This window comes from Choloepus didactylus, chromosome 23 (assembly GCF_015220235.1).
Source record: "Choloepus didactylus isolate mChoDid1 chromosome 23, mChoDid1.pri, whole genome shotgun sequence".
In the NCBI taxonomy this organism is placed as follows: domain Eukaryota; kingdom Metazoa; phylum Chordata; class Mammalia; order Pilosa; family Megalonychidae; genus Choloepus; species Choloepus didactylus.
The window spans coordinates 28707402-28722166 of NC_051329.1; the positions used below are offsets into that span (position 1 = coordinate 28707402).

Here is a 14765-nt window from a genome sequence, read left to right on the forward strand (position 1 = left end):
CTGCAATTCTAATAAGCTCCCAAGTGAGGGTGATACTGCCAATTCATGGACCGCCCCTTGAGAAGCGCTGAGCTAGAGCAAGCAAGAACAAGAAGGCCTCCCTGGTCAAAACTATCTTCCTAGACATTCCACCAGTTAGAGAGTCATTACTAACACCTGATATATACTTTAATCAGCCAACTGATGTATCTGAAGCCTCCAAACAGGATACTGATGAAGGAGGGGAGGAATTCTGGACCGAGCCAAGTCTAAGCAGCTGGGGACTGTATGTTCCGCCTTGGAAGAAAGGGAATGCAAAAGCAGTTTTTGCTTCAGATCCTGGTGGCAGCTATGAAAGATTATCATCTCAGCTTCCCCACCTTGGCCAAGTCTGGCTTCTCCAATTTAGCCAGACATCCCTCCATCCAACTCCCAAAGTGGGAGAAGAGAAGTGATGTAAAATGGAGTCAGGGGACTGCATGGTATGTGAATATATCTCAATAAAATGATGATTAAATTAAAAAAAAAAAAATGATTGCTGTCAAAAAAAAAAAATGGAGTCAGGGGAAGGGCAGGCTGGCAGACTGGAAACTCTCAGGCAGGATTTCTGTATTACAGTGTTAAGCAGAACTCCTTCTTCTACATATACGAAGGCACTTCTGGCATTTCAACTTCAGTTCATGAAGGCCACCATTTGCTCCATGTTACAGCCAACCAACCAACCAGTCAGAGCCCTTTATAACCCCTCAAGCTACACTGAATCTAGAATCTCTTAGTGGGCCCATATCAGTAAATTCAGCTTGATTCAAAGTTATGTTCCTTTCACCTATTCCACATCCTTAACATCCATTCCCACACATATTCCTTAGATTTCTGTCCAAATAAATTGAAAAAGTCATGCAGCATAATGCACCTCCTCATGGGTCACACTTTGTATCTCCCTTTCAGGGACTGCTGAGACTTAAGTCTAGGGTCTAGAAGCAGAGGGTGGTGGGGGAGCTGGGTTCTGAGGAAAGTCAGCAGTGTCTTGCAGGGCAACTACCTCAGGGAAGGCCATTACAGGTTCCTCGGGCAAAGCAGAGTTAACCTCCTAAGATGGTGTACAGGGCTGCTTCTACTTGCAAAGAAAATTCAGCAGAGTTCAGGGATTCAATGGCCCCAGCTTCACCAGGATCTGCCTCTGTGTCTCTATTCCAATATTCAGGATCCCATTCCTTCCCATCAATATCCTCAACTTTAACAGCAAACACTCTGTGAGGCTGAGAATTCAATTTGCATTGTAATTCAACCACACACAAGATGAGACCCTGAGTTTGGTTTTTAGAAATCTCATTTCTGCAGTTACAGGAGATAAGGGTTCTTTCAGGGCAGACATAGGAACTTTCAGGTCATTTACACAACACTTGAGCTGGGAATCTGAAGCCCTAAGCTCATCTTTTTCTTTCCCCACTTTATATAGCACGTTAGAAGGAACCAGACAACTGTATTCTACTTGATAGTTTGGAAGGGGGAAAAAAAAAATACATGCTAATCCATTAGGAGTAATGGTGATATTTGCACATCCGTGCCCTCTTTACCACTAGAAATAGTTATAGTGCCTTCAAATGTAATCAGATTAGAAACCAATTTCAGAATCCCCAGAAACAATTCAGAAAATTCATCCTAAGATTCTGTTCCTCTAGAACCACTGTAAGTATCAGCAGAGGCTGTAATAAAATGGCATCCAAGATCTTCATTGCATTCTTGTAATTGGTATAAGCAGTATTAATTTCAGTTACTTTTCTCCTGACAATTTTCCATTTACTAACCATTGCCTTGGCTTCACAAAAGAGATTTTTCTTCCAGGAGGTGGAAATAACTATCCCAGAAAGAAGAGAAAGTCAATAGAAAGACAGTCTACTTCTGACAGATCCTTATGGTCCAGCCCCATTTTTTTTTTATTGAGATATATTCACATACCATATAGGAGGTCCCATTTATTAACAATGCTTTGAGTAAATGAACACCTCTACACTTTGAGAGGCCAACTCACTTCACCCCTTTCCCAGGTTTAAAAACCATCTTTGAAAATGTGACTTTGTGGTATCTTCAAAATTCCATCTGATATTTGAGATTTCCAAGATCAGTATCAATCTAGTTTCCTAATGGGAGGCATGAAAATATGTTCCGGTATTAACAAGAACTTTTTAGTATTAAGATATTACTGATTCCACCATTCTACTTTAAAAGAGTTTGCTTTTAAGTCTCTTGTCGAGTATGTTAACTAAGGCACTAAGGTAGAAAAATGTGAAGTTGAAGTCAAGGATGCTGTAGCCAAGACTCCCAATTTCCCCATGTGTGCTTGGTATAAATCAAATCTTTTTCCAAAATGTTATGGTGCCTAATGCTTCTATCACACCATTTAATCCTTAATTGTCTTGACTGTTCCCTCAAGATCTAGCTATTTTTCTTTAATCGTCTGTAGAGTGCCAATTGTCTCTCCAATTAGAGACTAAGTTCTTTGAGCTAAGGCCCCATTTCACTCCTCTCCAACTCCTCCCAAAGCACATCAGCATAACCCAGAACAGAATAAATGAGCATTGTGTCTTTTTCTTTTAAATTGAAATCCAAGTGTTCTCTGCTGCTTTCTGAGTATAAAGGAATGAATTCCCTTGTTGAAATTCACCACCAAAGAAGGGAAGAAGGGGCAAAAATGATCTTCCAAACAAATTTCTTCCAAACAGACTCAGCTATTATGACTGTCCCTTTGACGTCACTTGCAACAGACGCCAATTCTCTGGTCTGCCATCTGTGCAATGATTGAAAGAGCCACCATTTCTTTCAGAAGTAGATATTACCACTCCCTCAATAAAACACACCAAGATATTTGAAAAAGGCACTTCCAACTAGCCCAAAGTTTTAGTAACCATTTTGTAACATTCTTCTGCTCTGTTTTTTTTTTTTTTCCTTCTAAAAACAAAAGGAGCCCTATTTTCACCACTTTGGCAGTCTTTTGAACAGAAGGCTTTCAAAATTTCAGCAGTGTAGGTGACTTTAGCTGTTCTATATATTTTCTTTGCTTCAAAGTATATCAAACATGAGGAATTCATCATATCTGGGAAGAATTTTCATACTTAAATGACTTCAGATGTTCTGAGAATTACCACTTGGTTGTGTGCTTGTTCATCTTTATCAGATGGGTCCACAAAGAAGGACAGCTTATCTGACTGATAATTATATATTCCCACATAAACAGTCTTCTCAGAAGCTAGCCAGTGTTGTTCAAAATACTACCTTTCAGAAGACTTCAGGAAAATTAGTCCAAAAAAAAACAGATCACCCTAGCCAAAATGAATTTAAAAGTTGTCTTCCTCTATTCTGCTTCCAAATTTCTAGCATTCAAATGACCAAAAAGGTGCTGGTACAGATATTCAACAGGCAGAATGCAGGTTTGTTTTTTTTTTTAAAGGTCAACAATAAAGACTAGAAATTCCTCCACTGTCACACCTACTCTAGGAAAAAGAAAGGATCTTACTGCAAAATAGCAGAGCCAATTAAGTAAATAGTAACAGTATAGGCAGTCAGTATCTTTAAATTAGAAGCAGACCAGCCCTCATTTCTAATACCTATGCCTAAGAATGTCTCTGCAAACTTCAGTGCCAAGCCAAGGACCCAGCTACTTGCTGCAACTGCCACCAAAAAGCCTCCAAGTTGGAACTAGTTGTCCTCACCAAGGTTGCAGGGGGACAAACTGGCCTCCAACAAGATCTTTCCCTGGCTTCAGTTCATTTCACTCCATAATCCCCATGAATCTCCTGGTGTCTATTTACAGAGATTTGGACACCTCAGGTTAGCTTCTTTACACCAATATTCTTGGTTGCTATTACATGCCTGACCAAGGCAACCCTGTTTCTACTTATGATCTGTATTAACTGTCCCATCTCTCCAGGCTCCAGAAGCCAGTTATTTCCCACTCATTTCTTAGATACAGCAATATATGCATCAAAAGGAACTAGGCATTAGAAGAAAGGACTGAAATCTGACTTACCTGCATAAATATCAATTCTGGTGGCATCAGCATCTCTGCAAAAATTAAAAGGAAAAAAATTGAGATCCAAATAGATATGAAATATCAACCGTTCAAATACATAGTACTTAGTTTATATACTTCTGGAGCTTTAAGATAACGACATGACACACAGGGTACAGATATGTTCTCTGAATGCTGATTTCATGATGAAAACATTTGGAAGATGGGTAAGAAATTTTCCTTTACACACTAAGAAATGACTCAAGTATGTGTTCTCTCTCACTCATTTGATTGGAACCATAAAAAAAAGATACTCCAACAACCTGCTTGCTTTTGCTTCTCACCAAGATATTAAGAAAAAAAGCAAAACAATAATCTGACACAAAGCCTGTGAAAAATTAGGTCTCACGGTATAAACACTGCAGTCAGGAGACTGATTTACGAGCCCATTATCTTATCCTCCTTAACCCTGAAAGGAAGTTGGGGCACCCCTTTGACTAGCCATCAGCTGAAATCATACAGGTTTTGTCATCGATGAAGTCATCCGTAAAAGCTTAGAAGTAATCTAGTGTAATTCCACCAATTACAGGAAGGAAAATGAGACGGAGAAAGTTTCACTGGTTTTAAATGTGAAAAATCCACATCAAACCCATAGAGAGCTACTGCTTGGTAGCTGTACCTATTTCCAAAGATATAAAAACATTTTCAAATATGAGACAGATTACAATCTACGAATTAGAAAGGAGATAGGTTGGCAAAACGTGTGGGTGAGTTGGAACATATACTCCCAGGAATCTTCCAGTTCACCATGACACACAAAAAAGCAGACAGCCATAACATAATATGGTCTTGTTAAGCTGGCAAATGGCAAATTCTAACATCATTCCATTAAGCTACTTTTAAAATGGAACATAAAAATCATGAGTCAACCAGGACTGAAACAAAATGGGAGTTTTCTGATTAAAGAACCTACTGACCAATACACTGCCATGAGCAGTCCAATTAATAACAATAATATCATGGTTTGTTTCACAGGCATAGGTAAAAAGAAAATTATCAACAAGCTCATTAACTAAGAATCTGTATAGAAGGACTTCTGTCAACTCTTAATCCTATTCTTTCTTCATAAGTCATCAACATCTGGTCAAAAAACGATGTGCTTGAATTTTGTGTGCATTCAAAAACAAAACTGAGAAAAAGAGTGAGACAATATTTTCATAATACAATTCCAAACAGAATCCTGATCTAGACTTTGCTATTCATTCCTGAACCAATCCAAACTTCTATTCAGTCTTGCACAGTAATGTTTATCTATGCTTTCATTACTAAGAACTTGGTATAAGACAGTGCTGAAGAGTCACCCTTCCAAGTTCAGCTGCTTTAACAATGGAAGATGCTTTGATCAACCAAAACCAACTGACAATAAAACATACATTTTGGGAAGATATAGAATCCTGGAATACTTTTTTAGAAATTAGATGATGTATTCTCCTGGTAGCAAAATTAAATCAGAGATTCTCTGTACCATTAATTTGAGTCCTATGTTTCTACCTTAACTCTCTGTGTTTCACTACAATTATCTTGCTATAATACACATGGGAAGGTGGCTTTAGAGGTCATAAGTTTACTATTCTTAGGATAGAACACAAAGAGCAATCAGTGAATTTAAGTTAATCAAGTAAAGAGATGTATCAACTAATGGACTATTAAAGGTGCTTTCTCATACAAATGGCTAAAAAGCACATGTTCAGTATCACAAGCTATTAAGGAAATGCAAATCAAAACCACAATGAGATGCCATTTCACACCTACTAGAACGGCCACTATTAAACAAAACAGAAAACTACAAGTTTTGGAGATGATGTGGAGAAACAGGAACACTCATTCACTGCTGGTGGGAATATAGAATGGAGCAGCCACTGTGGAAGACAGTTTGACAGTTTCCTCAGAAAGCTAAGTATAGAACTGCCATATGATCCGGCAATCCCACTACTAGGTACATACTCAGAAGAGGTGAAAGCAGGGACATGAATAGACATTTGCACACCAATGTTCACAGCAGCATTATTCACAACTGCCAAAAAATGGAAACAACCCAGATGTCCATCAACCAAAGAATCGATGAACAAAATCTGGTGTATATATACAATGGAATATTTTTCAGCTTTTAGAAGGAATGAAGTCCTGATTGTGTAACAACATGGGTGAACCTTGAGAACATTATGTTGAGTGAAATATAAGCCAGACACAAAAGGACAAATATTGTATGGGCTCACTAATATGAACTAATTATAATTAGCAAACTCACAGAGATCAAATCTAAAGTACAGGTTGCCAGGAGATAGAATTAGAGTAGAGAATGGGGAGCTGATCTTAATTTCTGCAGAATTTTTAATAAGGCTGACTGGAAATGTTTGGAAATGGATAGAGGTGATGGTGGCACATTATTATGAAAGTAATTAACAGTGCTGAATTATGGGTGTAATTGTGGTTGAAAAGGGAGGTTTAGGATTGTGTATGTCACTAGAAAGAAAACTAGAGGATAAAACATGGGACTATACAACATAGTGAACCCTGTTGTGGTTAACAGTACAAATATAAGAGCATTCTTCCATGAACTAGAACTATTACAAGGTGTTAATAATAGGGTAATATATGAGAAAAAACACAAATAATGAAAACTATGGACTACAGTTAACAGTAATATTGTAACATTCTTTCATCAAGTGTAATAAAGGCAGCACACCAATGCTAAGTATCAATAATAGGGGGATATAAGGGGTATAGGGATTTTTCTTTTTGGAGCAAATGAAACTGGGATTTTTTCTTTTTGGAGCAATGAAAACGTTCTCAAATTGATTGTGGTGATGAATGCACAACTCTGTGATTATACCAAGAACCAATGACTGTATTCTTTGGATGGTTGGATGGTATGTGAATAAAACTGTTTCTTTTTTTTTTTTTTAATGCCTTTTAGTGAAAGGCCTCTTAGAACTTATAGCTACTATAGAAATGCCTTCCTTTCAAGTCTTCAGAGAGCAGGGGTCACAACAACCCCAAAAGTTTCCAGTCCAAGAACGGACTGTATGCCTGAGGAATACATACCTTGCATTATCAACCAGTTCAGCAAGAGCACCAAACAAGAATTCATGAGTGGTTCTGAAACGATAAATACTGAGAGTGAGCAAAAGGATTATGGAATTTAACTGCGACTTCAAATAAAAAATCAAGGTCATACAATAGAAAAAAATCTATAATTGCCATTTGCATTCTTAATTTTCACTACTGCAATTTAAATTTCTCCACAGTTGAAGCCTTTCAAGAGTAAGCTAATCTCTCTCAAATGTTAAATCTGTCTAGTCCTGCTATCTACCTAAGCATGTATACTTTTCCTATTTTGGTTGAGAAACCCACCCTGAAGCAGTAAAGATTCCTATCTGTATCAAACCAACCACTAAAAGCAATGTTTTTCACTACACATCATATTATACTTACAAAAATGTCTGTATTTTAGTTTTCATTGCCTTAACCAGCTAAACTGTCAGTTTCTACATCTCTCTGAGCATGCTCAATGGACAATTCGTTAGCATTTTGCTTTACCAATACCTATGTGTGATCTATTGGTGAAAAAAGGAAACCCATATGCTTTTGTGCAACTTATAAGAAAAAATATCCCATCTGAAAGAGGGAGAGGAAACAGGGAATAATCCATTTCTTGACTTTCTCCTTACTGGTAATTTGTAGGAGTGGATTCTGACTAAAAACAGAACTGTCTCCACATTAAAGAAAGGAATCCAAGCCCCTCTTGAACAATTCCTTATAGGGGAACATGAGGTTACTGTGGTGTCCTAGGTTCCCTGTTAAAGCACTAACGCCTGTGAGGAGGGGAGCCAGTGGTCATCTTCTCTGGGAGCTGCTCAAAGTTTGGGTTGTATAAACACATAATTACTATGTTACTCAGAACTCAATAAAGATGATGTTTATGCATAAGATGTAGCCTTACAATTCTTCCTCCATTTACACTCTAATTTGTGCTATTTCCCATACTGGTCCTCATTAAATACAAAAGTAGGTTGTGTCTACTAAAAACACGAAGAAAACCAGCTTGACTTTTAATTGGAGAAAACAGAAAATCATTAACCCACAATAATACACTAGAACATCACCAACTTTTCAAAAATCCCCAAGTTATTCCAGCTGATTTTTTTTTTTTTGCAAACAAATCTTCAGTAAATGGATAAACTGAAATTTTCTAAAAATTTGGAAGAATATATCAATATCAAAGAATCAGCAGCCTAGGATCTCTAATCATTTACTGTATTGTTAAGAACAAACTGTGAAAACATTTGCTTACAAAATAAATACCCAAAACTGAAGTGTCCAGGAAAATGGGATGTTCCTCTTCAAGTAACTCTTCAAATTCATACAATGCAAATTTTGAATTAAATAAAACCACTGCTTCTTGGAATTTTAGGAAGAACTTCCCCTCCATGAGATCAGTGAACATATCTATGGCTGATCCAAAGAAAGCACCAACAAATTCGTTGCAACAAAAGATAGAAATTGTATCTTCAATTTGCCTAGAAAATAGAGCTCAAATTTTTCTGGCTAACATCCAATTCTTAATTACTTTACATGGAAGAATCTAATTTCTAAAAAAAAAATCTTTAATCAAAATATTTAAGTCTCTACAATCATCACCTTAAATTCTTCAAATTATGAACTAAAGAAACAAAAAAATATTCTATAGATTACTACATGGAAGAGATAGGGTGAGAAAAGCTGGAAAATTAAGGTGATTTGCCAAAGATATGGTGAAAAAAGGAAACCCATATGCTTTTGTGCAACTTATTAAAAAAAAATCTCATTCATTTTCCTACCTGACTTATGAGTGACTCAGAAATTTATAATTAGTCTTTTATAGTATAAAGTTGTGTTTTTTTTTTAACTGAGGCTTGTTACATAAAAACATAAAATAGCTATTGCTATTGCAATATTTTTCATTTCAACACAAATCTGTACTTTAACTTACGAAAAGAATCTCAGAAAATACAGCTTCTGGAAACAAACAAGACCACAACCATACTAAAAATGAGACTACAACTTATATACATAATGCAAAAATTTTGGAATAAATAAGTTAAAGAATGAAATTTCTGGTCTTTGGTAGTGAGAATGGTGGATATGAATTAACTGGAAAACTAATTCTGATACCCTTGGCCATCAGGATAAGGAAAGCAAAACAGAAATAGCAACTGTTTGATTGTTTCACATGAAAATATGAGATATTTATAACAAGATCTCAAAGGGTAAGCACAAAGCACCCCAGCAGTTATTTTCACTGCTTTCCATACAATGTTGGGAAATATGAACTTAAAAAGAACATTCCCAATGATCTTCATTGTTCCACACAGTACCAATGCTGTTCCACACAAAGATTTCAGAAAAACTAGCAGATATATTTTAAATGTTGCCAACAGATACTTTTGTGATGTCAGCAGGCCTCATAAAAGAGGACTTTGTGACAACAGATGTTAAGGTCAGAGACAATACTCAAAACCTTCTCCAGACCTCCAAGTCATTCATGATGGCTTGTACTAACAGATGCTAAAGTCATAGTTCTAAATATCTCTTAAAATCATAAGATTCAAAAACATACCAACTGCCTAAGTTTTCCTGTTTTTTTTTGTTTGTTTGTTTTTTGTTTTCAAATAATAATCCAAAAGGGGCACTCTTTGCTAGCTGGCATTGAGATAACACAGAGAGATATAAAAATTAATCATTTTCTTTACAGAACGAAAGATCCAATGCCAGAGATTCAGGAAAGAGCAACCATCTAGAAAAAGACAAAGATTTTTAACAAGTCCTTCCACTTTCAACTGATTGTGGCTTCTGTGCCATTCCTTCTACACTACAAAATAGTTTTGCAGCTCAGCACTTCCAAAGACAAATTCATGTGGTTAATCAACTCATTATGAAAGAAAATTGTCTCCCTATTTTATACTTAGCCTGAATTTAAACCAAGAGACTATCCCCAAGCCCATCAAACAGTGACAGCTTCTACTGAGTTCTTGGAAATGCTGACAATAGTTTAACGACCTTAATTGCTAGAAAACAGAGCTGAGAAATTCTGGAGCAACCATTTTACATGAAAGTGGCTTTATTAAATTTCAGAGTATGAACCCATGTTTCAACAGGCTCATAAATCATAAAAAATACTAAGTCTCTTTCTAGAGTTGACAGATTCCTCCATATCCATTCATACATGAATAAAACCCAGATATATCACATAGCATCTTGTTATCAGATGTGCCAACAGGAACAGGAATAAAAAGTAGGCATCTTATACTTAAGCATCCTGCTCTAAGAATACTCTTAACAACACTGCAAATAAAGTGACAAACTATATACATCTTATGCCAAATGAACATCACCACCACCACTAACTACACTGGGAATACAGGACCTAGATTATTTAAGAACATTTTACTAGCACTCACATACCCAATCACCAAAGACTAGTAACAGTGTAAAAGTTCTCTAATTTAAAAACCCTAACTTTAGCAACATTCAGTATTAAAAAATATCAACCTAAGACTTTTAGGTTATCATGAGAATTTCCCAGGCCTAGTTTAAGCTTTAGCATTTACATAACCAAGAGAATAACCATCAATAGTTGGTTATAACCACAGACCTAATACAGAAGGAAAAAAAGTTCAAACTAGATGTTTACTGTCTCCAACAACGGCTCCAGAAATTAAAAATTTATCTGCCTAATAACTAGTACCAAATAACTAACAGATTACTACAATGGCCAATCTTCGGTTTATATAAGCTAACAATATAATAAACAGTAATAAAGTCAAATTCATCATCCACTCAATGTTTACTATGAACTAAGAACATTATAAATGTTATTTTATATAATCCTCAGAACCACTGTCTGTCAGATTAGCTTGAGTTTACAGATGAAGAAACTGAGGCTCAGATAAATTGACTTCCCAAGGACACAGCCATGAAGCAGTCAAATCCAAGTTTGGCTGGCTGCCAAGCTCATGCATTAGCTTTCCACTGCACCATAATATACTCCTGTAGCCTGTGTACTTCTTGTTAAATGGGAGGTGAGAAAGGCAGCCATTTCTTTTGTAATTCAGTCATGGCAATATTGCAGATGTCAGACACCCTAAAATGGTCATGTTTTTTGTTTTTGTTTTTAATTTTAAAATAAAGGAGAAGTTACTGTAAGAAAAATCTTCCTTCTTAACACAGAGGTATGTCTTGCATCATTAAGAGTGAGAAATCACATCATATGAGAACTTCAAAATATCAGTTTCCTCTTTAGGGTAAAAATGAACTTCCAAGCAGGTCACCAAGATAAGGAAATCACTTAAAATTAGTTACAAATAAAAAACCTATCTTGGTGTTCTAAGATTCATACTTTCTTCTGGTAGAATTGGACACATTCAAAAGTCGATAGAACAACTTCAAAGATCAAAATTGTGATCCAGAAAAAAAATTTTAGAGCTTCCAAAATGATACATCCAACCCTCAAATCTTCATGCAAAGCAAGTGGTTCAGTACAACATGGGTAAGTCAAATTCACAGAAAATTTTCCAACTTCACCTTAAACAAGTGACTCAACTGAGACTTGCTGCTTTGCCTTGGCTCTGTTCACCTACTGTTAATAAGCTATAAAGTAAAAAAGAAAAAATAAAACAAGAAAGGAAAAAACATCCCAGAATCCTCAAATTAGAGCCTGAGATAAACTAAAACTCAAAAATTTCTAAATGGGAAGGACACTTTTTTTTCAATAGACAAAAAAAAGACCTTTGAAGGTGAAACAGACTAAAGTCACTTTGGTAATGCTTAAACTCACTCATCTTCATGGCCTGATAAACCTTAAATCTGACTTAGCAGCTGTATCTATTGTGGCATGTAACTTAATCTAAGCCCCAGTTTCCTCATCTGCAAAACAGAAATTAACTTTACCCCACAGGGTTGTATGAAGAGTACTTCAGACAATGTTTAAAACAATGTTTGGCACAAAGCAATTACTGCTGTTACTATTGTTTCATTATCACACAAAGTCTCTGGCAAAGTTGGAACAAGAACCCAGGTTTTAAAATCCAGTTCATGTTCTCCAAAGATTATAATATAGTCTTACATACTCGTCTGTCTGAGCTTTGGCTCATCATGCCGAAATTCAAAACCCAAGATAACCATATATCAAACACAGTCATCTATGAGTATCTAAGTCGTCTGTTTGTCCTTAATGTGGTGGTTTGAATTATAAAAAAAGGATGCTGAAGGTTTTACCCAAGGCTGTGCTATCAACTAGCTGAGTAACCTTAGATCAGCCACCTCATCTAATGGGGCTTTCAGGCTCATCATCTATTTAAGTGTGAGAATTCGTCTAGGCAACCTCTAAGGTTCCTTCTCTAAAATGCCCTAGGCTCAGTAATTCTCTTCTTAAAACAAAACAAAACCAGGCTCTCATCATTTGATAATTCACTTCACTATTCAGAAATATTTTATTTTCTCAAGGAAAAATAATAAACAATTACAGACAACATCGAGGTATCACAAATAACATGTTGTCTTTTCCATAAAAGGCTCATCGTACTACTGTTGTTGAGTAATCGAAGCTTATACTCTCAACCCTGAAGACGGTTCTTTCCAGATAACTGAGCCGTTCATTTAGTTGCTCACCTAAAATGGTAGAATACTTACCTTCTTCTCAAAAGAATCAAGTAGATGTAAATCATAAAGCATGTTAGTTTTGATCCCACTGGCTCACTTTCAAGAGGGTGGGCATAAGGACTGACTGAAAGATTCCAAGAACAAAATGGACTGATGGTAATCTTTTCCTGAATTCAAGAACCATGAACACAGTATGTGTTCCAGCTCTGGGATTTGCACACATTTGGGAGAAAGAGTATTAAAATCAAGTTGCCATTTTTTGCTTAGCATGTACAAACTATATTGAATGTAGGGACCAATTCCTAGGAAGATACAGTTAACTATAAACCATAAAAAGTAAATAAAAGAAAGTTTGCTTCTCACAAATTGACATTTAAATGTCTTCATCCTTTTTTTTTTTTTCCTTGTAAGACTTGTTCTAACCCAACTGTTTGGGCTGTTGTCACTAAAGAGGAGAAACAGTTGATACTACAACTGTCCAACTTTTGGTGGTCCAAAAAACAGTACTTGCTGGATTCCTATCAAACATTTGAATGAAACATCTCAATATATTGACTTCAAATAACTAAGGATTACATGTAGAAAATTTTGCTCCAATAAATGTAGATTCTTCTGGATAAGCCACAAATATTTCACTGATCTCAGGTCTTCAACACAGAGCTCAAGACACATCCAGTGATCCATCTCACTCCAGTGATAATCCGAAAATGTAAAAAAGCGCAATTTTCTGGAGAAAGGATTTCCATATTAATATCAAGGAATGATCAGTGACCTCAGTGACATCTATACAATACTTACGAATTTGTGTGCAGATATTCAAAGGTTAGTTGAGCTCGATTCAGACTGCTGTAATTTGTGAAAGCCATGACTGCAGTGAGGTCTCCGGTCCTTTACCCACAAATAGTGAAATACAATCTTACAATGGATAGATTTTCCAGGATTCCTTCCAATAAAGGTTTGATAAGCTTGTGCTCCTTAGTGAAAGAGTTACCTAGAATCTATCCAAAATATATTCAAAGAGAAGTCTGAAGCTACAATTGATTCTTCTTTAAATATTTTTTATCTTCACAACAATTATGACGTAATATTTTGGGAAAAATACGTCATAAATCTGTAGTCCTAAGGGGCTTTTGGCATTAAATGGCGATACTTCAATTCCGACAATTTAGTCCAGTACAGACGATCTTGCAGTAAATGGCCTTGGAGTTGGTGGTTTATTACTGCTCCATCTTCATGTTCTTTGAGCCTCGTGTTTTGGGGGTTTCTGTTTTGTTTCCCTCAATTTCCTGTTAACCCGAAACTTACAAATCCGGAAATTTATGAACTTCTGTCATAAAATTGGACAATCACCCATGTCTTCGCCATCAGTGATCCCAGGATCCTTAAATAAGCCCTCCCCTTGGTGACTCAGGCGTCGATGAATAACATATATGGCGCTAGTTCCGATTTCACCACCTCCCAACCGAAAGGCCTCCTAAGCGTTGACAGAATTTTGCTTTCCAAAGCCCGCATCAAACCCAGCTTGTTGTCCTGCCCTAATCTTCACAGAGTCGTGGGCCAAACTACCTCACACAGGCCCACTAAATCGACTCTCAAAGCCGGCCAGCCCCAAATCAGCTCGGGCAGGCCGCGCCCCTCCCCCACTTCCCTCAGAGAGCGGCCTCAGCCCCTCAGGCCCTTCCGGGGCCTCGGTTCCGTGGCCTCCTCCTCAGGGAGAGGAGTCAGTCCCAGCCTTTAAGACCGGGATCGAGGGCAGTGGCTAGCGCACCACCCGACCGGGCGTTGCCGGGTGCTCAAAGCTGCCTTTGTCCCTCCCCACGGAACTGGAACCCCACAACCGCAGCGCGCGCTTGGAACCATGTGCTGCCTCCGCCTCCACCTCCGCTGCTGTCGCCGCCGCTGCTGCTGCCGCCGCCCGCAAACACGACCGCACGCGCGCCGCGCTGGATGAGGAGATGATGACAGAACACAACGCCACGGGCTCAGCGTTTAGGGATGATCCGCCGCCGCCGCCGCAGCCACCGCTTTGTCTCTGCTAGCTCACACAGCTCAACCACCTCGCGCACTCCCCGACGCC

General features: G+C 37.5%; 1 protein-coding gene across 2 annotated transcripts in view; it reads right to left on the reverse strand.

Moving 5' to 3' along the window:
• MORC2 (MORC family CW-type zinc finger 2) overlaps positions 1–14740 on the reverse strand; it is a 40704-nt gene extending 25964 nt beyond the window's left edge. For both annotated transcript variants that reach the window (XM_037817044.1, XM_037817043.1), the window contains exons 1-3: positions 13487–14740; positions 7094–7147; positions 4007–4041 (exon numbers count right to left, since the gene is read on the reverse strand). In XM_037817044.1, the coding sequence (XP_037672972.1) occupies positions 4007–4041; positions 7094–7147; positions 13487–13554 (157 nt within the window). In that variant the 5' untranslated portion in view covers positions 13555–14740. The remainder of the gene's footprint in view (positions 1–4006; positions 4042–7093; positions 7148–13486) is intronic.
• Between the last annotated feature and the right edge of the window lie 25 nt (positions 14741–14765).